The sequence below is a fragment of the Bombus bifarius genome, unplaced genomic scaffold, assembly GCF_011952205.1.
Source record: "Bombus bifarius isolate JDL3187 unplaced genomic scaffold, Bbif_JDL3187 scf7180000007977, whole genome shotgun sequence".
Taxonomy (NCBI): Eukaryota; Metazoa; Arthropoda; class Insecta; order Hymenoptera; family Apidae; genus Bombus; species Bombus bifarius.
In genome coordinates this window covers 2,471,783-2,499,545 of record NW_022884362.1, presented here as the reverse complement: position 1 = coordinate 2,499,545, position 27,763 = coordinate 2,471,783, and the positions used below count along the sequence as shown (strand labels likewise).

The 27,763-nt window shown below is 38.0% G+C and overlaps 2 protein-coding genes across 6 annotated transcripts in view; one reads left to right on the top strand and one right to left on the bottom strand.

Annotated features, from left to right (window-relative positions):
• LOC117204248 (zinc finger protein 628-like) overlaps nucleotides 1-22,677 on the bottom strand; it is a 103,838-nt gene extending 81,161 nt beyond the window's left edge. For 2 of the 3 annotated variants that reach the window (XM_033441458.1, XM_033441460.1), the window contains exon 1: nucleotides 22,593-22,677. The gene's annotated coding sequence lies outside the window, so the exon portion shown is untranslated. The remainder of the gene's footprint in view (nucleotides 1-22,592) is intronic. The other variant, XM_033441459.1, reaches the window with a different exon arrangement.
• The window catches only part of LOC117204249, a 113,468-nt gene continuing 107,331 nt past the window's right edge, over nucleotides 21,627-27,763 (top strand). The window contains exons 1-2 of one of the 3 annotated variants that reach the window (XM_033441461.1): nucleotides 21,627-22,167; nucleotides 23,683-23,853. In XM_033441461.1, coding sequence (XP_033297352.1) covers nucleotides 22,120-22,167; nucleotides 23,683-23,853 — 219 coding nt within the window. In that variant the 5' untranslated portion in view covers nucleotides 21,627-22,119. Of the gene's footprint in view, nucleotides 22,168-22,913; nucleotides 23,322-23,682; nucleotides 23,854-27,763 lie in introns of those variants that run through there. The other 2 variants (XM_033441462.1, XR_004487038.1) reach the window with 2 other exon arrangements.

Below are 27,763 nucleotides of genomic sequence, written 5' to 3'. Positions count from 1 at the left end.
TTTGGTAAATATGAGAAGTTTATGCTAGGTACATATTAGCTCTTAGTGTTTTCCTCATATATTTGAAAAATCTATTCACGATATTATGTCGTATATAAAAGAAAAAGGAAAACTTTGTCCCGGTCTATTATTTTTTTTTCACAAATTTATCTATTTATCTATCTTTTTTCTTCTATATATGACATAATATCGTGAATAGATTTGTCGAATTTGTATAATTTTATAATTTGTTAACATCATTACTATCGCGTTACAGATCACCGTTCATTCATTTAGATGATTTAAAAAATTCGTATAATTAAAAAAGAATTGAAAAAAACGCAAAAGCTACGATAAATCTAAAAAATCCATTTAGATCAACATAGCAGGAATTTTATCTGTTTTTCTTTCCATTTTCCTTTTCTATAAAGGTTCCAATCTTCGTATCCATAATGACTCGTGTCGCAAAAAAAGTTTTTTAACTTCTTAGAAACGTGAAATCGAACGACAAGCATTTTCATTTTCTCATTTCTCACCCCGATCGGACGAATCAACTTGGCGAGGTGAAAATAGAGGATTTACCCTTTCAAATGATCACGAACGGATGACTAAAGCATCACCTATTTCCACAAAATCATAAAAGTCAAAAGATCGATAATTTTTCGACAAAACTTTGGTGGTTTTTTTTATTGTCGAGTACGTAAAGAAGTAAAACAATGTTCGATTGATTTACATTGTTACATAAGCACTGATGCTGATAAAAATTGAGAAATTGACATTTGACCTTGATAAACGACGAGACCGAAATAAAAGAATTTTAAAAATTTTTACTGTATGAAAAATATTGTATCTCGGTATTAAAAAGAAAAAAGAATACGCTTCATCCAATTCCGTTCGATCTTCGAATTTGTTAACAATCGTACAATTTCATATTCAATTAATGTCTTTATTTCTAAATATAATTATATAAGAACACAGCAATATACCTTCTAATATACTTTTTTTTATTAACGAAACTCGTATATAAATATACTACTTATTGCTGTTCACAGATTCGTTTTAGTATAAGACATATATAAAAAGAAGAGTGTATTTTGCACACGAAATGCGTTAGCAAATAATCTTTTAATAAATGGATAAGAATATTTATGTTTCGATATCGAGGTGAAATAGTCTTCTGTGTTTAACTCTTTCACAGTGCAATAAAATGAAGAGAAATATAGAACAAACGAGATAAAAAATATTTGTTTTCTTGTCAACATTTTTTTGGATTCTTTATTACAGATACTATAAAGTTTGTAATTTTAGCTGTTGATGTGTAATAAATTCCTATGTTATGTATACTACATTTTGAGATAAAACGTTTACGGTACTATACATACACATTACACGACTGGTCTCTCTTAAGAAACTACTTTGCGAAAAAGTTAAGGAATATAACAAAAATGCACGTGACAGTTATACAAGAAGAAAATAGAGAAATCTCTATTGCAAAACTTCCTCGCATAATTGAACTGATACTGTGATACAGTGAAATTTTACAAGTCACAAGTCGTAAATTATAAATTACCAGTAGCAATGAATTTGCTTGTGATGCATATAACAGGAACAAATTCGATGATGAAGCAAATGAAATTTGACAAATTACAAGTTATTTGATTCCTTTATTTACCTTAAAATTAAAAAATTATAAGAAGATTATTATAAGAAATCCATAAGCTTCAATTCGTAACCTATCTATTTACTAGTATTATTAATTGATAAATTATTATACGACAGATAATAAAGTTACTTTATAGACAATAAAGTGACTTTATGGTCGAACGATAAAATGTCATAATAGACGAAAAATGTTGTTCGAGTCGTTATAGAAATTTCAATACCTTTTACTATTAAAATTTCCATTATTGGAAATTATTCAATTACTCGTCCTACACAAATCGATATCGATTCATCTAACCTTTTGCAAAATTCTGCTCCACAGCTGAGAGAACGATTTGATAGCAATCTGGTTGCCATTTTAACGACGTTTAGAAACATCAACGTCAATCGATATTGAAATATCTATAATCCAATCGCACGTACAACAAATTGAACAAATTCAACGATTCAGCACGAGATCAAATATATGATGGTAATAAAAAAGAAGGACTAATAAAAGTTTACCAACGTACATATCTACCTGCACCTTTAACAAACACACACGCCAGTAATATAATATATACTTACAGCTACTATAAAAAGTATTGGCACATACTCCTACTTTACAATGAAGTGTTTTTGTATCGGCTTCTATATTTCATAATATCAAATGATAATCTAGCTACGTTCTTCGTTTAATTCCTCTAGAGTTGATCTAATAAAGAATCTAAGAAAACACACGCTGTATCCACGAGTATCCGATAGTTTATAAGCCAGATATTGACGCATGTTCTTAAGTATATCGTTTTCTTAAGACGAATGTAATTTCCAAATTTAAGCTTTTTACAATTGGCGCTTAAAATGTCACGCACCAAAGTGAGACATAATAAAGTTGCAACGTAAGAACTTTATGTAAACGCTAACGTAAAGTCATATAATTCATTACGAGGAATATTTTGAAAGTTTAATAAATAAAAAGAAAGAACGTCATAATAATAATCGTATGAAAGTTCCATTAAATGATACGAAGTTTAATAAGCTTAGACGTAATTAGCTAATATGTAAATGCTGTGATAAATACAACGGTGTATCGATACGTTCTGTAGCCATTGTACACTGAATGGTGCGTAGTATGATCAATCCCGGCCTCGAAATAGTTACCAACAAACTACGATTTCAGGGAACGGAATTCAAACCGTGCGGTATCAATTAACGAAATAATTCTCCTAAATTCGACGCTTCGTTTCGATGTTCCGCAGCGATCGTTTCGCATCGACTCGTCGCGATTACCCACGTTTACGCGATACTAAACTGGCGTCATAACGCACGCGTAAATCTCCGTAAGTATCTGCCCCACGATTTTCTGCGTTACCTACGATCGTGGATATATCAATCAACGAAAGATATAAAAAAAAAAAAAAGGGAAAGAAGGTAAAAGACCTGTCTTACCCAGGATGCTTTTGCACGATTGAAATAACACTATTAGTAGAATTTCGTGAGAAAATCAATCGATCGATCGACCAATTTTCTTAAGCGAAATTTCATAATATCGGAACGAATAAAATTTTGTATGTAAATTTATATGATTTTACTCCAAGTATTCGTTTATAATAATTAACATTTATTATTACTCGACATCCAACGATCTTCTCGAAATCCAAACAGAATACACAGGGAAATATTTTCTTCGACAGCCAGAATACCATCTTTGATCAACGAATTCGTTGAAATTAATTACAATAATCGAGCAATTAAACGATAGATTAAATTATCAAATGAGTCGGATAATCGAGATAATACGTAATATCTTATTCCTGTCCGTGCTGTTTAACGTGAAAAATTATACTTTACCGTAGAAAGTAATGGCTTTTTTCTTTCCCCCTTTTATTACTTTCTTCCTTTCTTTCTTTCTTTGCAGTTTGTCGAGCTACAAAAGCCGACGGAGACCGTTCTCCAAAGGAGAAGCTGTAAACATTGCGCGGTGACGCTAATGAAATTAAATATGACGAAATAATTTTCGTTTTATTAACCCTTTTAAGCGCAGCATTTATAAGTGTACATCTTATATGCCCGTTGCAAGCACATAACGCGAGTAATTAATTGGTGGGAACTGTATTCCAAAATCTGCGTTTCTCGTTAATTTTTAACGATCGTATTAGTACATCGTTAGCTTCGTGTATGTTAGTACCATGTAATAATAAAAATTTACATAAATTACACCAGCCCAAGACTCGAATAACACTGCTAATTAATAACTGAATCGTTATTTCACTGGAAAGATGTCTTCGATATATATACTACAAGTAAAAGTTGTTCCAACACGAAATAAAACGTAACCTACCTAATAGCTTTGTTAACTGATTTCGTTTTATAGGGTTTTAAGCGTGTTTATTAATTTCCTAATAAACGTAATGTTTATACGCTACAAATGGTAAGACTAGTCCTTTGCCTGTTCATTGAAATAAGATAAATAGTAGATCGAGATAATTTTTACAAGTAGAATAAAGTATGAAAAGACGATTGAAACCTTTACCTTTCGTAATGAAAATTACGTAATGTTATTCCAAATTCTTTTTTATTATTTGTCATCGCATATCTTTATGTTCTAGAGTTCAAAAGTATATCAATTTTAAAATGGAATAAAAAAATTTATCAAAGTAATGGATGAGTGAAGAACAGTTACGATAATTAATAATTTTAAAAGTCTAATCGAAGAATAACTGTTCCATTATCCAAAATGCACAAATAATCGTTTATTCTACTTGTTTTTAATGTCGTAACAAGTTGTAAGTAAGAAGAGGGAAAAGTCAGAAAGTGTGGAAATTATTGCGTAAAATTTGCAAGAAGGTAGAATTGATTGCGATAGGATGAAAAATTTTGCCTATGGTAAACATCCATCTGTTCCTCGGATACATCATGATCCTTATCGATCAAAAGTGACTTGATCAAATCACAGCCAACTAGAGGCATTAAAAAATACGTGGCTCGTTTATCCGCGTCGTGTTTTTCAGGCGAAATTACACGAAAGCGTGTCCGCGTTAACGCGCCTATCAATTTCCCCTCGGCAACTTAATTATCCGTTAATTGCAAACTTAAAATCACCGATAAAATATATCACACGTCGGAGATAAATCACCGCGATATTTATGAGTGTACAATTACCAGGCTTAGCGTAAAACTATCTTGCGATTTTCAGAAAGGATCGCATATTAGTAGACATTAAACGAATCGGTCGGTTCGTTTGACGATTTAAAAATCGAAAAAATATTTTCCCTAACAATTTCCTAATTAATTTTCTAAATTTTCTAAGTTATTAATTTAAAGAAAAAAGATTGTTTTTCTGTTTTTTAGTCACTTCAAACAGCTTCAAAAGCCTCTTAGAAGTTGAATTAATCAAATCCATCGTTCGCCACTTTCTTATTTTCTTAAGGAACAAATGAATTGTTTCCTTTAGATCCTTCGTGCCAAGAATATGACACAACTAATGGTAAATCCTAGAGCATATTTAAAGAAACAACGCGTGTAACTACTTTTTGTCATATTCTGCAATTTTTACCACGCTTAAATATTCAATTCAGAATAAAGCGATAACGATTTATTCGTCAGTAAACGTTCTTAATTTATGTAAAACAGGTACAGATATATTCAAGAGAAATATGAAAAAGAGAAGGATCGGGTATTTCTAGCGTTAAACGCGACTACAAATGACTTTACGGGCCACAACAATTTTAATACTTCAACCGATAGCTCAAACATGCGATCGATAAAATTATTCGAAAATTAAAGGTTTATTAATGCGCTACACGTAAATTTATCCCGAAGAGTCGCGAAGCTGAAGTTAATTAACACGCGTGCATCGCTCCTGTTCAATGCATCATTCGTTCATGACTTTGGTGCATCGTTATTTCGAGTAGCGAAATAATGGCGACAAAAGCCAACCGAACAGCTGTTGGTTTTTCTCGTACACTTGTAAGCGTTTAGAAAGCAACGAGTAATTATAGATTGTAAAATGTTCCATTCGAGAATTATGGATATTCATACAAATTCTAATTATCATAAATTTTTATAGTCACAGAAATGGAACCTGAATAGAACTCTGTAATCTGTTTGTACCTTTTTCAATTTGATTGTTTTTATTATCTATTTGTTACTATCAGTACAATACTACTATTACTATTAGTAAAACCTGCTAGCACACTATTTGTATTACTATTGTTATCAAACACTTTACATCGTTAAAAATACCGATTACGTTTCTTAAAAATAGAGAGATACAACAGATATACTATTTATAATCTATTATATTACCTTTTATTATATTATTCTTTTGAATCGACTTCTTGATAGAACATTATGTTCAACAATGCTATCTCGGTTTCCCCAGTTCACTGTGCTTTTCTTAGATATTTTGAACGAGAATAAATCATCGATCGATGCGTGTTAATAAACTAACACACACGAGACTAGTTACCACGGGACTGTTTTCCAGCGGAACACGAGCAACATGGACCATCGGTCTCGATTTTTCAAAATTATCCCCTGATGATGTCACAGAACGCGACGTGAGATAGACGAAATTCCGTATCGTCGTAGTGCGTCAAGGCGCGAATCAAACGATTTCGCGAACGTAACGAGACCCTGATAGAAAGGATTGCATGGCATATTCTGCAACGTCATTTGTGTATTTCCAAGAATTCTCCTGCTTTTAACTTCACTTTGCGTACTTTATCGTGCACGCTGCATCTCTCGGTGATGAGAACTCGACCATTACGTTCTACGTTTTACTTTAAGAAAGCAGACAGAATCAGTTCTCGGTCTTCAAGCCATACCACGGTGGACAAAAACGCAACGACATTTATAATTCTACTTTTGATTCAGGTATTTTTTAAATCTTCTATCTTTTACGTATTGCCGTCGAGATTTAAGCATTGGTGAACAACAATGCAGACAAAAACCATAAAATACGATATAAAATATAAATTATAAGCGACACCATATAGCATATACAACAAAGTTACTAATATTCGAAGCTTGTTTAATTATGTCGTTTATTTTATTCGATTCCAGCCCACTGTATGACTTAGGTAGGTGCTTTTGCGCTTGAATCTTTCACTTCGATTCTCTCGAAACATTAGGAATCTTTTTGTTCGTCGGAATAACGAGAGAGGTAGAAAAACTGGAGAAACACAGCAGGGTTAAAAGAAACGTTATTAAAAAAAGGAAAGAACGCGTTTGAACGTAACGATGAATCAATTGGTGAGATAGAAGCGGCGATCGAGAGGATTATGAAACGAGATCGCGCGAGCGAGGGCAATATCGAGAGGTGATGGCCATTAGGACCGCGGCAAATATTAATTAAACGGTAATTCTTGCGATCACCGAGCCAGTGGTCCGCGACGATCGAAACCGCAGAGAGGCAATGCGTAATCAGCGGTCGCATTAATAATTTTACGCTTTGTTTCTGCGACGCGTAACCGGCTTTTGCGCTAAATCTCGCGAGCACGATCGATCGTCGAGGTTATCTTGCGCGCGTAATCGAGAGAAAGTCGCGAGAATAGGACGAGAAACGACGCGAATCTCCGCGCGATTGTTACGAGGGCAACGCGACGCTCCGAATTTTTCTATTATTCCTGTAGCTACTGCGGATCTTTTTCATTGATCGTTTAGGATCGTATCAACCACTACGATGGATTATCAGTTGAAATAATATTCACAGTTGAAATCAACGGTTTTCTTTCGTAAGTTTTCGAGGAGATTTTACTTTATCTTTCAAAATTATAATTCTCACAATGTTAACGAGCAAAACTGTTTAATTTGAATTCCTTGGATTGTCTTTTTATAGAAAAGGAAATTCGCAATACTCGATGGAATTGTTATTGGTACGCTGATATCCATATGATAATTAGTTGCTTGATAATAGTTGTTCCAATCTTATGCATAAATGTTTTTTACTGGCGGTGAAAGGCTCTTTGTTTATTGAAACGAGAGTGAAGTTGAGATAGAAAAATTCGAAGACAGGGTTAACAACATCGATTAATCTTTGCTCGTAAGATCAACTCACACTCCTAACAGGAATTATACTTCCTATTCAACGAAGGCGGACTGCATTCCCACTAAAGTTTCATTCGAACTGCAACTTTAGTTTCAAATTATGTCTTCTTCTGACCAAGGATTATCAAATATAGATTATGTATAATATTTCAATATTATGTCACCTGACACAGGATATTACGACAGCTTAACGCTTGCCTAAGTGGCTACTGAAGAAATCATAAGGTTAATACAACCAAATCGCGAATAAACCACGATCCCATATTAATCTATAAACGAAATTTAGTAATTCGACGTGATCCAAGATAGATAGCGATTTGCCAAATTATAGATTCGTTAGGCCAATGATCTCATAATTTATAATTCGAAGGGTAATTTTGTAGTCCTTAAGAACGTTTCGAAATTTCCTCACTACTAAAATTAATATATACTATAGTAATTAATGTTCTATCCCTTCATTTAGTCCTAATATATAACAAATCTGTTGGTATTAGAATTCTCAATCGTTCCAACTATTTTAGACCCGAAGTGCGATCGAATCGATTTTGATCGTCGTTTGGCATATTTCCTATTGATATCTACTCCAGGTATCGGGCCACATTGTAAATTCCAAATATTGACGCGAGATTTAATCTGGAGAAACTTATCGAAGATAAAAAAAAAGTACGATCGTATCGACAACGAATCAAAGACCATCTAATACAAAGATTCACCGTAAACGTGCCCAGGTATCCTGGCAAACCCGGATATTACAAAAATTTCAGATACTGACGCAAGAATTAAGATGTACGTTTTTAGATGAAACAGCGGTAAGTTCAGAGTTTTCGCCACGACTTCGTACGGAAGATTCCATGGGATAAGAGGTGTCTGCCAGCACCCAGTCGTCGTTAGCCAGTCGGTAACGACCGGCCTCTCTCCCACCCACGTTTAAATGCGAATCAAGTAGGAAATCCAGGCGGCGCGTGTACAAGAATAAAGGAAAGAGGAAGAGAAGTACTCGGCAAGTTCAGGAGGGAGAGCAAGAGAAAGCAGGAGGAAGCTAAAGTGTTCTAGAAGGAGACGAAGCGCGAAATAGAGGATAGGAAAAAGGAAAAAAAAGAGACGAAGAGAGGAAGAGAGAGCTAGGGTAAGCTAGGCGAAAATAACGATGGCTCGCCATAAATCAGGCAAGGCGACGGTCACGACTGCGGGAATCGCCTCGCTGCGAAAAAGCTCGCTCGGTTACCAATGACTAATCCCCGTGGTAAGCTTTTTGCGACGGCTTCCTTTTGCGCGCACGCCGCGCCCGTGATCGCCGGTGCTTATCGGCCGTTGCACGCCGGAAAAAAAGGCTGCGGCGCGGCGGCGTGAGCCGTGGCCGTGGAAAAATTATTTTCGAGCTCCACGGAGAAACGGACGCGGAGAAATGAAACCTTCGGTCGCGACTTCTTGTCACGGGACCGCTCGCCGACGCTCTTCGCGTGCCTCGTTTAACCGAGATCGCGCGTATTTAATTTTGTCGCAACAAATTAATTTGTAAGATTCACTGAACGTATACACCGTGGCCTTAAATTCGTGGTACAATCTGTCCCGTTCCCTGATCGTAGATCTCAGTCAATCAGAAATACCAAGAGCGTTCGACAGATATTTTTAAGATCGCCTGCCAAGTATCGTGATTCTCCTATCCCATTTAATTCCCACAATTACGATGATATTGTTAGAAGTGTGAATCTTCAGATCTCAATCGATAGGCGATACATGAATGATATTACGTTCGTATATAAAATTCTTAGAAGATCAACAACTTGTGATCCTAGATCGCACACCCAATCTCCCAAAATGAACGAATTTACCTTCGAAAGAACGCGAGATTACTTGTTGTTAAACACTGAGCAACTTTGCGTCGCTTATGACTACCATAGCTATTTTAATGGGATAATGAATTTGACTAACTTCGTCGGAAGATTGATACACTTAGTCGACCCATGGAATCTCTAAGATCCCTCTTAAGAGAGATTTTATAACTTTTCTATCTTAATGGTCGATTTTACACATCAGCTTCTTGTTCCTAATTGTTACTTATTATTTCTTTTCATTTCTACTATCTTACGGTTTGCTACCTTTCCTGTACCCGCTACGCTGTATCGTTCCTTTTTCACTAATGACATTTTCGCCGTGTTTCTTTCCGGTGACACTAATAAGTAAAATATAATATGAAACACGACTGAAGTCAGAGAGATTCTATGGCTCAGATCTACGGAATAAGATGCAGATCGAGAATAACAAAATTACGTTAGAAGCAAATCTGTCTGGCTTCAACTGGACAGAGTACGAAAATGTATCGTTAAAACGTCGACAAATTCGACGAGGGTCGCTTTGGTTAAACGAGACTCTCGATTCTAAAATTTTATTCTCCAATAAGTATTTATATAATACTTATTGGATTAACTCCAATAAGTATTTATATAATAATTTATATATTTATATAATACGTTCGATGATACGTGTTATTTCGAAAATTATAAATTTACTATTGGTAAAGTGGAATACCAAGATATAGAATTATATTCGAATCGTGTATTTAATTTTGGTATGAAAATTTATCCCAACGTGTAAGAGCAACTAATGAATATAGTTAAACTGGATAATCTGGGTAGATATATGCTAGTTTGAAAATTGTACAATGTTATTCTATAGTTGCGTGAAATGTTTGGCAACGAAACCCGATTATGTATATTCGTGTCGTGCATGTAATTTTACAACGGAAAATAATTGTAAGATCGGATGAATGTATTTCAGGTAACTGGATAATCTTGAAAGATACGTGTTACTGCGAGTATCTTATTTTGCTATTATACTGATATTATATTAATACCGGCATAACACTGGTATAGAAAATAATTGTAAGGTTGCTAGAATATACTTCAACTGAATGGATAATACTGTGAGGTATATGCTATTTTAAGTAGTACGTAAATACCTATTTCATAATTGTTACTGATAATGTAACTTCATTAGAATATCTGAAAAATATAATTGTTGTTGTAGATAATTACGTATATTGGAAAGTATATCGAATTTCATGTATCATTTCCTCTAGGTACTTATTATATGTGTTTGGTGTTTTCGTTGAAAAATACTGAATTATAATTTTACACGTTGTAGGATTAGCATATAAAAGAAATTTACAGTATTTTGAGTCTTATAATATTTCACTGACAGCGGAGAGCCTAAACTTTCAGGTAGACTAATTTCCAACCAGATACAGCTGATACTGTGTGAAAAGAACAGAATTACTAACTTTGACGACGTCTTATCGGTCAAAAATTACATGCAGATTAACTCAGGGGATATTCTTTTACAGATTAATATGATACTTTCACGCGTTAAATTCAGAAATACTGCTGGACCGTTGTCATTTCAGATTTTATTACTCAGATGAATAATACTGATAATTAGAATTAATTTCCTCGCTATCTTTCTTCATATACATGTGACAAAGTGTATAATATTTTTTTTTTTATTAAATAACTAGAAATAGAAATAAACGAAAGTCTTTATTTTTTTTAAACATCGAATAATAATACGCGTTTAAGTAATAGTACACGTTTACCTATTCGTAAATATTGCACGAAAGAAAGAATTTGTCAGACAGACAGATACATATTTAAAAATTATCTAAAGTGTATGTCATCGTAGCTGTTAAAACGTAGCGTTATCTTTTCAAAATATCTAACGTTAATTTCCTTCTTTCTGCATAACATTTCGCAATTCAATGAAGAACCATAAATCGATTATCGCATTGCCAACGACCTAACAAGACCAACGTTACGAGAATCAACACGTGTCGATGAAATTTGAAATTTTATCAGAAATTTCACGCGATGTACGATAACTTACAAGATATTGTACGCGTACAATTGCTTTGATTACTGCGTTCCTTCATAAACAAGATTCCTGCCTGCAGAACGATTTCATCTCCTCTGTTTTGTTCCTGTAAGAACTGTTGCTTGCATTGTTCCTCGATTCAAAGAAAAACTCGATGAGCTTGAAAATGGAACAAAGAGAAAAAGTTAGTCAAGAGAAGCGTTGTAACAGAAATGGCTTTATCCTAACGGAAGACCGTCATGTGGCATATACGATACGCGTTCATCGCGTCACCACTTTCGCACGATATTATAATTAAAATTACTGCCTGCATATTAACTGAAAATATAGTATTAATTTCTAGTTTGCCTTGTTATTATGCCAAAAATTGAAAAATTAATAGTAGACTATAGATGTGTATGTAAGTTTGTATTTTTGCGAAATATTATCACGAACGTTACGTTTTAGATAATTTCTATATTCCTACGATTTATATGCATCCCCAACGTTTTTGTATTTCTCGTTTGCAGTAAACATGTTTTTCCATATTACAATAAATTCGGTGCATCGATAATGTTATCAGCCGAACCACCCATCAGTTATCTATGTATATCAGAGTATTAACTATGTATAACGATACATTGCTCCTCTATGAATATCATAAACCGAAATATACGTTCGAATTTCACAATCGCGTACACCTTTTACTCCAACTTTACGACTCGCCTTCACAAGGATTTCTCCGATCCAGCAAATAAACCGTACACCAACAACTAACTCGTCCCAGGCTCGAACAAATGTCAATACCATAAAACTTAAACCAATGTAATCTCTTTCAGAATTTAAACTTTCATCCATAACAAACGTCGGAACACGCATACAATATTAAAAAAAAAAAAAGAAGAAGAAATCGATATTGACTAGACATCAGATGGGTAGAAACTATCGAGACAGGGGTGACAATTAATCCAGGGTTGCGGAACGGCGAAAAAAAGTTTGTCGGATCTAATTAAACGGCCGCCTTGCCGTGCGTTTCGCGCGTTTTAAACGTATTACCAGCATTTAATGGCACGTATCGATTTCGACAACGATGAATGGCATCGAGAACGCGGCGTGTTTCGGGGGCACAGAGGTATACAACGAGAAAGAGGAAGAGGAAGAGAAAGAGAAAGAGTAGGAGTAACAGACAGGAAGAGAGAGAAAGAGAGAGAGAGAGAGAGAATACACACGAGGGGACGAACGCTGCGGTCCGCGAATGACATTTCAGCCCGAACAGCGACGGAGACCGGAAAACCGGGAGGGGAAAAACAAATCTACGGGTCGCGCGAATGACGTTTCAACAGTGCGGCCGACTGGAGCAATTACTAACGGAATATTGCAATCATTACGTCTCTATCTCCCACGCAGGCTGTGCCTCTGTGCCTGTCTCGGTCCCGTTTCAAAAAAATGATCGCGTATCGATGTGACCGGGGTAGACAACCGCCTCGCGTTGCAGATCGAAAATCATTCGCGGAACGCCGCCAATCAAACCGTTTCCACGTGAAACTTGATTTCGGCTCTTCCCTCCGCCTCTGCCTCCTACGCCACGCGCGTCTCCACCCCCGCGGGCGCCCACGAAACGACGACAACCACCGAGCGTCGACGGCCTATCCGTTACCGCGCGCTCTATTCTTTTTGCGTTCCGTCGGCTCCATTTGTTTCGCGATTTCGATACGCGCGCCTGTACTCGATGGGACGCGTTAACCGAATGCCGGTCACCGTTCAGTTTGTTGTCGTTGCATTTCCCTAGTGTTAAACGACGAGCTTTTAACTGTATTGTCCGTAGTTTTGTGCGGAAGGGGGGGGGGGGGGAGGATCGATGTTTTGGGTTGCTTAGTAAGAAAGTATTTTCCGATTTACCGATGAAGAGTAATCGACTGTGCGTGGTTAGTACAGATAAAATACAAAATATAAAGCTCTTAGAGCGAAATTTCTGTTTAATCTGTGGGAAAAAGTTAACTTTATTAATTGCGACTAATAGGACAATTTTTGTTTTCGCGGTAGTAAACGACGAGCTGTTAACTGCATATAGAAATAAAATTCCGCTACTAAGACCGATATTAAGCGATATTATAAATGTTTCCTGGCTAAATAAAATACGATATTTTCCCTTACAAAAAAGTAAACAGTCAATTTTTCATAGAAGGCATTTCTAATTAAGCATTCCATTAAGATCACGGAATTCTTTCTTCCTGCGCTTAACATAACATTCTAAATGTTACGGAGACTACATTCCTCACAAGAATGAAAACAGAGATTGATGAAATCATAGATGATACTTGAACACATAAAATGCAATACTTCTCGTTGTTTTATTAACGTTCTGAACCTCTGAATGCTTAAAAATCAAACTTCGAATCCGTCCTCTAAAAACTAACAGAAAAGAAGAATTTCGAACAAGAATGAGAACAGCCATCAACGAAATTATGAATTGTATGTAAAAATACGATATTTTTACTTGAAGATTTATAAAATCTTCCTCGACGAAGAAGGAAATGGTCAGTTTCCTAAAGAAAACTATTTTCAAGCATTTCATTAGAATTCTGAATGAATTTTTTTTTTGAAAAAATGATGAATGACTGGAACGTTTGAAAAGTAGTTATTAGTAGATGCATAACTAATAGATGTAATAAATAAATAAGTGTTACACACAAATAGCCAACATTCTCATGACGTTACCGTAGCGTCATCGGTCGTCATAACGTTAACATTCTAAATCTAAGTCGAACTGCAATTTTTCTCTGCAAATAAAAAAGATCACGCGGAATTTAGCACACGAGTTATCAAGCAATATTACCAAGGTAGAAAAAATTCTGTTCATCGTAATTTGCAAGAAACATCCACGCGGCGGCACGATAATTTCGAACGATCGCGCAGGAACGATCACGCGCGACGGCTGATGAAAAGCGCGCGAACGCGATCGTTGCGAAGTGTCGCGTACAATCTGCCGTTCGCATCGAAGTATCTAAATATCTATCGAGTCAGGACGATACGATGTTTTACACTGTCGCTGAAACGTCGTTCATTTGCGAACAGCGTTTTAAATGAACGATATCTCCGCAAGCGGCTGCCTCTTATCTGCTCCGATTATGATTATAAATCGATAACCCGCGGTAAGAATGTGAGTAAATGCACGTACACTACCGATCGTAAGTATTGTTCAAATACTTTTTTGCAAGTGTTCAAATACTTTTGCGAGCCACTGTGGGCCTATGTTTGTGTTTAGGCCTCTAGGTTCTATCGCGATATTTTATCACGATATTTCATCATGCGTAGCCACGTTAATTGAAAAGAATAAAATCATTTCGACTCGATTTATTCGTAATTTTATAACTAAAACACACGTTGTCAGGAATAAGCAAATATCCGGATGTTTTTAAACGATAGTATACACCGATTCGCGTGTGCTTCCCGGTAAATCGTGAGAACGACCGTCTCTTGAAACAGCAATATGTTTCCTTTTTTTATCAAAACCTCTCCGTACCTTTAGATCTTCCTTTTTTTTCTCTGTCGTTATTCGATGATAATTTCCTACAGTTGGAAATGAGACTAGATCGCGGATGGTATGCGCTCTATGCAAATTTCTCGCTACGTTCTCACGCTGATCCACGAATACCGCGGAACAGTCCGATTTTGCGTTATCGAAGATCTCTATCGAACGCGGATGTTTACAAATATTTCGTAGGAATTTAATCGTAACATCGATGTCGCTGCTCGCCATTTTGTCATCCAAACGTAAACAACGTCCTATGACGTGGCTTTTTTTCGTTTGTTCGAATTTTCCGCAAATCAACATAATTTCTGCCGTTTGTCTTTTTCATTGTATGTTTAAAGACACGTCAGTTATTAGTGATCACAGGCAGAATGCTGGTTTTGAAATAAAACCAATATCTCTCAGAAAGTCTAGAACTTTCTTGCCGTAGTTTCCTTTTGGTAACACGTTGAACGAATTTGATGGGTCGTGGTTTGTATTTGGAACAGGTGATTAGGATATGATCGATAGAGTTTTGTACACAGCAAGTGTAACAAATGTTTGATTCAGTTTTGATGATAAAACGGGAGCGTGTCCCATTTGTACGGACTATTGCACTGTTTTCGTTTGAGAAACATTTCGTATTTTATGTTAACAGTGTTCTTTATAGTTTTAGGAAAATGAATAAACGTATGGCCATACTTAACTAAAATTAAAATTAGAACTATGACATACTACTTTTATTATTTATTCCTATTTGTTTTATCAAACTATCGTATTAAATTAATACTGCACTTCATATATAAAAATATATTATACACTGACAGTATGCGCGTAACTACAAACGAATCCTATCATCGCTAGTCAGATGCCAAGAAATCAGAGTACTAGACAAGTGTACCACGAAAAAATCGTCACAAAACTATGCCTCTGGTCAGTTTTTTTTTATTTGCCAGTGGTTAATGACCCGAATGGTCGGCCAAGGAATGTCTTCGCGTATTAATCAGTCCAAAAAATGTACAAAACGGCACGCTATTTTTCGTAACGGACCAGCTGACGCTATTTTTGTGTTTCCACAAAACGTGTTGCCGTTCGTATTCTTCAAGCGACGCGCGCCTCTCTAAAACGCATGATTTACACCGACCATCGGACGTGCCAACAGCTGATTCTCTGACACGTTTCTGTCTGAATCTATTCTGACCTGCTTAGTTAAAATATGCTATCTGGCATTTTCTGCCATTTTTCAATCTATGTTAAAATATTTGAAGTTCCTTATTTATCTTTTAAGTAAAGTTAAGTGTACGTGTTTCTTAGAGATCTAACAACAGTCTAATTGGTTTGTACGTATAAATTTCTAAGTGCTTTTCAGATGACTTTGCTAGATTATAATCTTCTATGTATCTATCATCTACCAAGTTAGATAGTTCCAAATTTAAACGCAGATATAACATTTTATTGTAGCGGTATGTTACCGTGGCAAGTAAGAAAATTCTTCAATTTCTCGACGAATTTTTCTACCTTTCACTTCTATTATCTCGATATTTTTCTCTTTAATTTACATATTTAAAACTATGAATTAAAAACAATCCCAAGTGTTTTCTATATTAAAACACATACCTGGGATATTTAATCGTTACTTAATTGTTACGTTAACACGAACGTTCTTTCAATCGTTTACCGATTGTATCTTTCTAACGCTAAAAAGTATCTCAAGTTTATGTAATATACGAGAAAATCGTTACCGATATGCATGAATTTTCGCTTCGATTTTATGTTAAATATTTTCTTCGAATATTAAAAATCTCCTTTGGATGCTAAAGCGTGAGCAAAATTGAAATATCAAAATTTGAAAGTCCCAGCAGCGTTAATAATACGTGCCTAAATTATCTGCCTGTGTACACGCGTATAATAATTATCCTATAGGGTACGAAGCTCCGGCTCGACGAGATGACAAATAAATATTTTAAATTAGACAAGAAAAAACTGATACGATAGAAAGAAAATGGCGAAAGTACAATTTTTTCGGATATTTCAAAGTGACGGATAAAACATGTAACTAGTATCGGCAGTATTAATGTATAAGCATTGTATATGATGCGAAAAACCACGTTATCGTTCGATAAACCGTGGCCGACTCTGTTATCCTCTTTCTTTCTGATTTTTCCCAGTAAAAATCTCGAGAACTTTCTCATAATCGCGGCCAGTTTCGTACTGTAGGAGAAGTTTCGTACTTTTCATCAAGTGTGTACGTACTTTTCTTCGAGTTCTCGCGGCGAAAGGAATTTAATTTGTGGTTTTTTCTTTCTGGTCTTCTTTTGAAGCGGCGCGGATGGAATGCGATGCTCGATTAAGAAAAACCAAAATTAGACAGCGATGCAACAACTGTAATTATCGTGCTCTGAATTCTGATAAGATCATACACGTTCGTTATACATACATTGTTACATTCGGCGCACGAGTACTGTTAGACAGGCGGTTTTGTTTAGTTCGCTTTCGAATCGAACGGAATGTAAAATGTTCGTAAGAGTCAGCAATTACGTTGCGAGATATGAAAATGTATATTTAACAGCGAGTATCAGCGGCTAAATAAAGATTCACCGTGCTATAGAAAGGTATGATTTCGAGATTCAAAGCTAAGAGATGTAAAATACGGTTTCATCAACTCTGTAATGTTTCGATAAGTCTTTTGCGGTGTGAAACGTAGCGAAAATATATTTGCTATTTCGTACGGTATGAAATATTTGTGTTTAAGCGTTGGACAACTTTTGAACCGTTCAAACTTTGCAACATTACGATCACTGGAATCCTAAGGTGTTATAGTTTTTGCATTTTCATTCAGGAAAGGAAAATGTTGTTCTGTATAACGATAAGTTTGTAACGACATAATTTCCTTTGAGAATTTGTATATTTCACGTTAAAATAAAATCACGTTATTGTGCAAGTGCGATAGATTTTTACGTTTTCAATATCGTATGAACTGCTTGGAAGGTAAACCGATCGACTCCATTATTTCTAAATTTCATTAGTATTAATATTCTCAAAGAAAAAGATGATCTAGTTATATAAAGTTATTCCTTGTTGGCGGATGACATAATTGCACACATGCACGACAGTGCATCGAATTCATTTGACAGTAAAGAACACGGCAATAAGAAATATGAGAATTATTCGTCGAAGAAAACATGACTTTAATTTTCTTTTAAAATGCTACATTTAGTCGAATAGATAAGATTTGTCTCAAACTTTAGATACTAACATGATCAGGACACTTGAATCTATTAGTAAGAATGATAATGAAATTTCAGTGTTTCGTATAACACGTATTTATAAAATATGTCTACAAGTGTTCGAACATCTTCCTCGGTCATTATCTAATAAAAATTGCCTAAAATGTAAATTTTCTAGTATCCTAATAACTGAAAACACGTCAATTCCACATTAATTCCTTTTTCTCGTGAAAATTAAGATCGATCTAAACTCACGCAACTCGTGCGGTTCCGAGAGACAAGTTTCCTCGATCCCGCGACGACCAGTACGAAACGTATATAACTTTCTCGACGTCGAATTTCTCAACTCGACAAATACTGTTTCGCATAATATGTAACACAGCGTGTCAACGTAAAAAGGGCAATATGTGATACTACATCCGTAGCAACGCCTCGTATATCGTAACAGATTTTCCTGATTTATTCGGCCGCGTAGAAAGTGAATTCACGGAGAGTGTGGGCTGTAACTTCGCACGCGTTTCCCAAGCCGCTGCAACAATCGCGAACGCGGTTTTCGAAACGAACGAAAGTGCTTTCTAAACGTATCGTCATAATCGAACATTAACATCGATCGAACGTTACCATCGATTTCTTTTGTTGAAACGTGTAATCAATGAAAAGCTAATTCTAGCCCGTAAACTGAGTTATTTTTGTCATAAATGTAGAATATTTCATTTGGAAATCTCGAGCGAAGAAAATGATAAACCTTCTATAAAACAATAATGTTTATATTCAATATTTTGTCAACTAATTCCACGTTAGAATAATCTTCTCATTTGACTTTAGAATGAAATACGTGTTTTTGTCATTCGTCGTCCTGAACATTTTTTAAATGTTAAGAATGTTAATGTGATCTAATATTACTAATACGATATGTAAACTACCATCGTTTATAAATGGCATATCTTTGAATCTATCAGACCATTTTTTTCCAAAAACTTCATGTTGAAATAATCTTTTTGCGGTCACAGAGTGATAAATATTAGAAAATCGACAAAAATGAACTTGTCATATTTTCTTCGTTTAACACGATAAAAGGAATACCGAATGTTTTTTAATTCTACATGATAATTAGATTTACGTAATAAAAAAATTCTTCATGAAGTTAGATACAATAGGAGCGTGTTAAATGCTACTTAAAATGTAATAAACATTAAATATCTACATAAAACAGAAATGAAGGGCTCGTAACAAATTGGTCATAACAATTGGACGTTCGAAAAGAACTGTAAATACTCTAAGCAGGACTTATGTATATCTAGAGGCCTAGAAAAACTATGTTAAATAATTTATTACCAAGAAGGATGAAATATTCTTCAACAAGATACTCGTAAGGTTGCAGATAATAAAATGTCTGATTCTACCTAAATTTTTCTTAACTTTCGAATTACCTACAACTTTCCCAAGCAATCTGATACTAGCAATCAATATTAAAAAAGATAAAAAAGAAAAGAAAGGAAGGAAAACAAAACAGAAAACTTTTCGCAACGTTGAAGAAATCTAAACCGTCCGGATTTTGTTAAGAAACGATATTTTTATTGGCGTCACCCTGTATAAACCGCGCTGCCAACGATTTCCTCTGAAGATCTTCAATGTCACGTACGCGTCGATAACGTGAAAATCCGCGTGGGGACGCGGAACGCGCGTGCGGCAGCCACGGGACGCGGCAACTTCGTGGAAAATTCGCGGAACTTCCCGGAAAGCAATGAGCCGCGACAATTTCAACGCGTAACGATCGTTAAACGTCCAACGGTAGGTATATAACGTGTGCGTGTATGTGCGTAGAACGAGACGGATGGACGCAATAGACGCGGGCAACGGAGAAACGACGACGGAAAAGACGTGGTAGAACAGAGACGGTTAAGGTTGCAGCGAGACAGATAGAGGGAGAGAGAAAGAGTACGCGATAGAGACGGTGTGCATGCGAGAGAGATAGATACAGACACGGTCGACGGTGCGAGAAGGAAAGTGCTACAGCACGCGACCTTCACGAAACGTCAAACGTCTATGCTGTTTAGCATGCAGGGCCGTACGACTGAAAGAGGTTCACCCACGCTCTCGCCCTCAAATACCTTTTCTCTCTTTCTCTCACAGAAACTAGACTATCATTTACCGATTCGAGATTCGCGGTGCTTTCCGCAACGTCGAGGAAATCGCATTTCGTCACTGTTACCATAATCTTGTAGAAACGGAACGACAGAACGTGATCTCCCGACGAACGAGAAATCGTAGGTGTATATGTATACGTATGAGCTTTCGAACCTAACAGTAGATGTTGATCGACTTTATCATTAGCGGACGACTGGTCTCGCGTGTCGGTTAAAATTGAACCGATCGTGGGCGAGCACGAGTCACAGGAATTTCGAGCTGTCAATAAACAGACGTGTCCGAGAGAAGCGACTCGAGGATGCGGAGAAACTTGTGTGACAGCGTGACACGCGAGACTAACCGTCCGATTCTCGCGGTTTGGAGGAGAATCATCTACCTGATACCCCACGAAGATTCTTCTCCTTCTCTGGTATTCAGAGAGATTTTTTTAATTTGTTATTTGGTCGCTCACCCGAGAAGCAGTGCTCACCGATCGCCCACTTGACTGGCGTCGTCTTCCAAAAATCTCGGCTTACTCTCCCGACGCACGTGTGATATTTTCGTCCCGCCGTTGGCGGCTCACGGAACACGCACTCTTTGCCTCACGTTTTCGCTTCAACACCAATCGAGACGCGTTTCGAACGAACCACGGGCTGCCTCGCGTTCTTTTCCTCGTTCGATTCGATCCGATCCAGCATGTCGTTCGTGACTGGTTTTTATACACGACATTTCGTTCGTAATCGAACGCAAAACTCACTTGTCGCACGCTTGTCAGCGGCCAAGCCGCACCGTCGAGTATAGGTTAGGTAAGAAAGCTTGCTAGGTTAGGGAGCTTATTACGTACTGTTCCAGCCAACTTTTCGAAAGCTATCACTTTTGACGTCTCTCCGGTTGTCATTTCAAGAGATGCGTCGTCGATGCGTTTTTCACCAAGTTACTCATGTACGCTGTCTCATAATGTGTGTTGCCGACGCACTCCTCTCGATCCGTCACTTGACGATCTTCGACACTTTGCATCGAACCGCGTCCCGGCCACGAAATTCCACGGGAATCTTCCTCTACGTCAATGCTGCTTTTAATCGGTGACACGATCGACCGACGTTGCTTTCACGAGTGCGTTTAACTTTTGTTTACTTTTCTCCGCGTTTGAGCGCGCCGTTACCGCGCCGATATACTTTTCCGATTGATTCGCGGCGCGTTACGCGATCGCGGATACGCGTTACTTTTTCAGATCTGCGACAGATCGTCGAGATATCGCTAGAATCGCACACTGTCGCTGTAATCGATTATCGTACTTCACTATTCACTTGTCACGTGTCTTCGTGTATCGATGCGCGGCGTAACGAATTTTTCCTGGCCAGCCTATCGCTCGTGCCAAAAACGTTTTTGGAGTCGGTTTCCGGATCGTTCGAAATGATTCACGAGTATTAATCAACGTGTACGATGCGTTCGCGATCTCGTACGTGGTGAACACTTTGATTCGTAGCATGACAGTGACAAACAACGATTGTGTCGAAGTAATTGAAGAAATTGGCGAATCATAGACGGTTCGCGAATGCTTTGAAAAATTTGTTTGGCAAAAGTTAAACAGCACAAGGTCGATCAACGTCGAACGTGGTTACGATGCGTTGCGAGAAACGATTCACGATCCACTGGCGTCCGCGCCACGGGTAACTGTCAACCGTGGGATTTCACGTGTCTCGGGCGCGCTGTTCGGGCGACAGAGACGTTCTCTCGATGGGAAATCCAATGATCGTGCACGAGAGATCTATGAACGGGTGCAAAGTGCGTGTTCCGTGTCCTGCCGTGTGTTTGTATTCTTTTTCTTTTTCGCGTATCGGACGATGGAATCGAAGAAAATCGTAGCTGATACGGTGCTCTTTTTCTTTCTCTCTCTCTCTCTCTCTCTCTCTCCCTCTCTATCTATCTATCTGCTTTTTCCACGGGTATCGCTCGTGACAGCAAACAGCAGCGGCGACAACAACAACAACAGTAGCAGTAGCAGTCAATGTCGTGAAATGTAACAGGAACGGGCACGTACGAGGAAAAAAAACTTCTTTTTCACACCCCGGCAAAAGTGTTTCGTCGTAAAAAAAAAAATTGAAAAAAAGGAAATAAATAACGAGAAACGTGTAATCACAGATCGCTGCCGACAATTGCACGCACTTGGAGCCACGAATTCGAATGGACACTCGCATAGAAATATTTACCTTGCTACATGTAAAATGAATAGAGAGCCTGCCTGAATCGAACGAAGGAAGGCTCAACCGGCCCACTGTGACGTCGCCGGCCTACTGTCAGCTCAGCGCTCGCTCGGCCCCGCGGTCAACTAACCTACCGTGTTCGCCGCGCAGACTTTACCGACAAAATAAATCGATTCGGCACCGCCCACGAGCATAATTCGCCCACGATAAATCCTATTCGGTTATATAACTAATTTACGCAAAAGTTTCACGTCGATATCATTATTTAATAAATATCTAATGTTGTTTCGGTCGCTCGCTTGACTAGCGTAGTAGTCAGGTGTGAAACGCTCACGCGCACAGCCACACATACAGAGACGGCGCACGTTTCCCTCGCAGATCTCGCGATTCGTAGAGCCATAGGCGTCGTTGGACCAAAAAAACTCTTGTTCGTCGTGTTAAGGGTGGGAGGGGAGATCGTGTAAGAATATCAAACGCATTGACGTCTTACGCAGCACGGAAGGTAATTATTTCGGACGTACTTTGCCGCACGTCTGACCTCGAAATTAGAAATTTCGCACGGTTTGGACTGGCGTAGCTCGAATTTACGTGCGCGACAGAGACAGTATAGGAGTAAGATAGCGCGAGACAGCGCGTGTGCGTGCATACAAGAGAGAGGAAGATAGAAAGAGAAAGATAAAGAGATGCACAGACGGAACAGATATTCGCGTGCAATTCTGCCCCGATTTGTCACAGGTATTTTCCCTTTCCTCTTCCTTTTGTTACATCGCCTACGCAACATCGAGTCGAAGATGCTTTCCTAAAATTTATATGCAGATTTTTCTTTTCGCGTTAAGCTCGATAGTTTCGCGGGCTTTCAAAGGCTATCGAGAAACGTTGTCTCCCTCTCTAAAATCGATTCTCATTTTTCCATATTCGTATCGAATAAAAGTCCACGTATTTTTCCTAACCTTTCTTAAACCCTTCTTCTTAAGAAAGGGAGAGAGAGAGAGAGAGAGGGAAAAAGAGAGAGAGAGAGAGGGAAAAAGAGAGAGAGAGAGAGAGAGAGAGTGGGAGAGAGAAAGAAAGTAAGAAAAAGAAACAATCTTTTGTACAGGTATCGGAGAAAGGATCGGAAGGAGCTCAATACCACGAGAATCATATCGGAATACGAAGGGGACCTCGAACGCGCGACACGTGCGACTTCGAATTAGAAAAAGTAAACACGCGTTCGGCCAGGTGGCGCGGAATGTCGTTGCTATATCGATGTGCGGACTGCCGCGCGCAGGTAAGTACGTATACTTTTCGTGCAATATATAGTTGTTACGATACGTCTGGCTATATAGATTCTTAGGTAATACTAATTGCGTCCGACTGTCGACTACATCCGTAAAGCTCGCGGCAGCCGCGTGCGTGCTCGAGAGGGCGCGCGCGCGCGCGTGTTTGCTAGCGAGCCAGCTCGCGAGATCACGCGTCTATATACGCACACGTGGACCTGCACACAAGCACACCGCCGCGGGGAATAATTTCATTGTAGCTACTTTAATGCGATCGTCGCCGATAAATTATTCCTAGGCTGATAGCTCGTGATCGCCGCCGTAAGAACCGGAATTTACGGCGAGTCGTGCCGTCTCGGTTTAAACGCAAATCCATCGTGCAAATTGAATTGCCTCAATGTCAATAGTTTCTTCATCCGATGAAAGAAGGCCATGCGGTGGCACGTTAACGCACGTAATCCCCCCCAGCCATTCTTTTAATGGTGTTTCTCGATCGATCACGATGCAATTCTTTTATTTTCGACGCTTCTTTGCATAGCGTTAAACATAGGAAGGAATGCTCGAGATAACTGTAGTCGCGACACTTTTTAAGTTTGTGTAGCATCCTCGCAACGATTAATAAATTATGCATTGTGTAGACTCGGAACTAGTTATGCATACTTTGGCTTTTTCAAATCTTTCTTCTTGTGTACACGTTGCACGAACATGAGTTATGAGCGTGCTATAGCGAAGCACATTTGATACGCCAACGCGAAGAACTCTGTGTGAATGAAATTACTTTGTTGCGATTTCCGTCAAATCACCCGAGTTTTTCCTTTATCGATCTTCATCGTTACACGCTGGGACGTAGAATCGCGCGTTACGTAGGTGTTCTGTAGAATGTAAAAAATGTCCGATACCGACATTCGAAATATAATTCAGAAATCTTTACTCTACAAATGAAACAAATAATAAAGTATGGAAATAAAGATATTGCATATTACAGATAAAAGTGCTAACAATTTCGATTAAGTATTTAATATTTCTAAAAATTAATGGTAATCGAATAGATATCATTTGTTAATTCCAAAAGTTGTCAATCAAAATTTCTTTCGTAATAAAACCTTCGCAAACAACAATTAAATCGCGCGTTAAACATCCGCACTCCTATAGTTTCCATTATCCGCGGTTTTTCCTGGTCGCGAGGAAACACAATCGTGCCACGTCGACGACGTTAGTCCAGGAAAGCGACGCGCGTCTAGTATCGCTGTAACAGGATGAAACGACGCGGTGGCGGTGCACTCGGAGAAATTGCACCGAAAAAGGTAGAAAAAGGGGGAGGAAGAGAGAGAACATCTAACCAGCTGGCTTGATACTTCATTATGGCTGTTGGTTTTTACGGTGACCCTCGTCGCGCGGTACTCACCGGGTATTTTCCCGCGTGATAAACGCGATTATTGTCTGGCGTTGTTTGCAGATCGATCCGGTGTTGCATGCGCGTCCACGTGCACGTTGTTTTTCATAGATCGACCGCATCAGAGGGCGGCGAAGGTAGAGCTGACGGGATGATCGGTTGAAATTGCGCGTCTACGCTTTCTTAGGTAACGCATTGCGCGTTGCGTGAACGGAACTCAACACAGAAAGAGAGCGATAGAGAGAAAGATAGATAGATAGATAGATAGATAGATAGATAGATAGATAGATAGATAGATAGATAGATAGGTAGATAGATAGAAAGAGAAAGAGAGAGAGGGAGGGAGGGAGGGAGGGAGGGAGAGAGAGAGAGAGAGAGAGAGAGAGACGGCTGGTGTGCCAGCCCGTGGCAATTGCTACACTTCGTCTCGCGCACCTTTATTTTTGCTTTGCGTGAGCGCAGGTGCCTCGTCGAGCACGTGACGTCGCTTGTGTATCTGCATCCACGTAATACGCTATTAGGTAACGCGTCGATAGTGCGTGAATCGGATTTGCCGTCGTAACGCCTGCCTGCCGCCTACAGTACGTTTCATTGTCCGCGGATACCAGCGAACCTGCACAAAAGTCGGTTTTCACACGGGCCTCGAACACAACACACCAGCCGCCCGTGTACCAACGATAGAAAAACGTTTCGCTCGTCCGGAAGGACGTTTCGTCGTTTGAATTTTCACGGTGCGTCATGGTGTTCGCGCGCTTTCCACGTCTCCGGATATTGTCGAGTTCTCTCTCGCGAAATTCTGTCAATAACGCGACACCGCTGCGCGGATTTCGTTGCTTTTAATTCGCTCTGTGCATCGATATTTATCGTTTGATCCTTTTGTCAAGCTTGAAATTCTTTCGTACACTAACGTCCATAAGTTCTATACTTCTATATTTGCAAATTATTGCAAATATATAAACTGTACATAACTATCGGTCTCGGATCTCGTGTCAGGCGACCATATATAATTAGTACATCGATGAAAACAATAGTTAATATACGAATTAATATATAAATAAAAGAAGAATCTGAAAATAATAGAAGATTGCGTTTCGTCATAATCTGAAAGTTTATATTGGCTTTGTGAAGTGTCAGCTGTTCATTACATACAAATACAAAGATCGAGTGATGTAATTTTTATTCGTTGTCCTTTGTCCTCTCCTTTCGCACTTGGACGGACTTCTGGATTTACGCTGTATTACATTTCTTGCACCTCGATTACAGCCAAAGGCAAAGAATTAATCATAACGTTAAAGATGCAATAAAAATCTCAGTCTTTTCATCGAATTACGCCAGATGTCCAAATATTTATCGACAGTAGTGTATATATATTATAGTAAAAGATGTATTGTATTATAAATGCTAGTTTTCTTTAGAGTTTCGTTTACGTCTGCTGTATTAAAGCGTTTATAAGACACTAAATTGCGTATATGGAAATTTATTTCTGTAATTCGTTCAATAGGTCAGCTATTCGCTAGCTAGATCTTGTAAATTGCTATTGTGAAAAAACAATGGTTACTAGAACGATCGTAAGGATGCACATCGATAACCTATTTGCAATGTTTTTAATGAACGTTTTGCTCGTATCATGCCGATAAAGTACAATTCTCTGCACGTGTGTATTGATACCGCAACGGCGTATTTTTCCAGCATCGTTGCTGATAATATTTGAAAGATCTAAAGAGTTCTATGTTATACCGTGATTCGATGAAATCTGTGAAACGTTGATTAATGAAATTGCAACACTGTGTGGTGACTGTGATCGTTAGAGCTTGGCGTCGTGAAATAGTGCAGAAACAAGCGTTAACTGTAATCTCATGAAAGCATCCTTGGGTCAAAATGTGCACGCCTATTCCTGTTACATACTCATTAAGCAGGTATCTGTTCACGTATCTACCCGCACGTGTTCGTTTCTTTTTCTTGGGGAATCAAATAAACAACTTTCAAATACAGCGAACACAATCACTTTATTACTACGTGGATAAAAAGAAAGAAAAGGCGATTAATCTGAGACCTTAGATGACCTATTAAAAATGCTCATTTTGAGATTGTGTAATAAGCACCTCGTGACATTTGCATCGGTCAGTCGGTTGTCATTGTACTGGGAAATTTTTCATCTAGCGATAACACATGACGGACGATTTCTTTTTTTTTTTTTTTCATAAATCCAATCTTACGGTCTAGTCTCGAGTAAACAATGTGGATGGTATTTTAAAATGTCAAACGTTGAAATGTTAGCGAGTTCGAACGTTTCTATATTATTCGACTAATTTTTAACGCATAAAACACACTTACTAGAGTAACCGTTTAATCATCTGATTGCTCGCTTTGAAACAACGTAAGAAATGTCGGCGTGTTTTCCCTGCTATCCTCTAAATCGATAACTCATTTTTATGCTAGACCCGTTTATTGGTCCATTCAATTAATATTCTATCGCAAGAACCAGGCCAGCCTGTATCGCGTGATCTATGTCTGATATCGATGGTGTC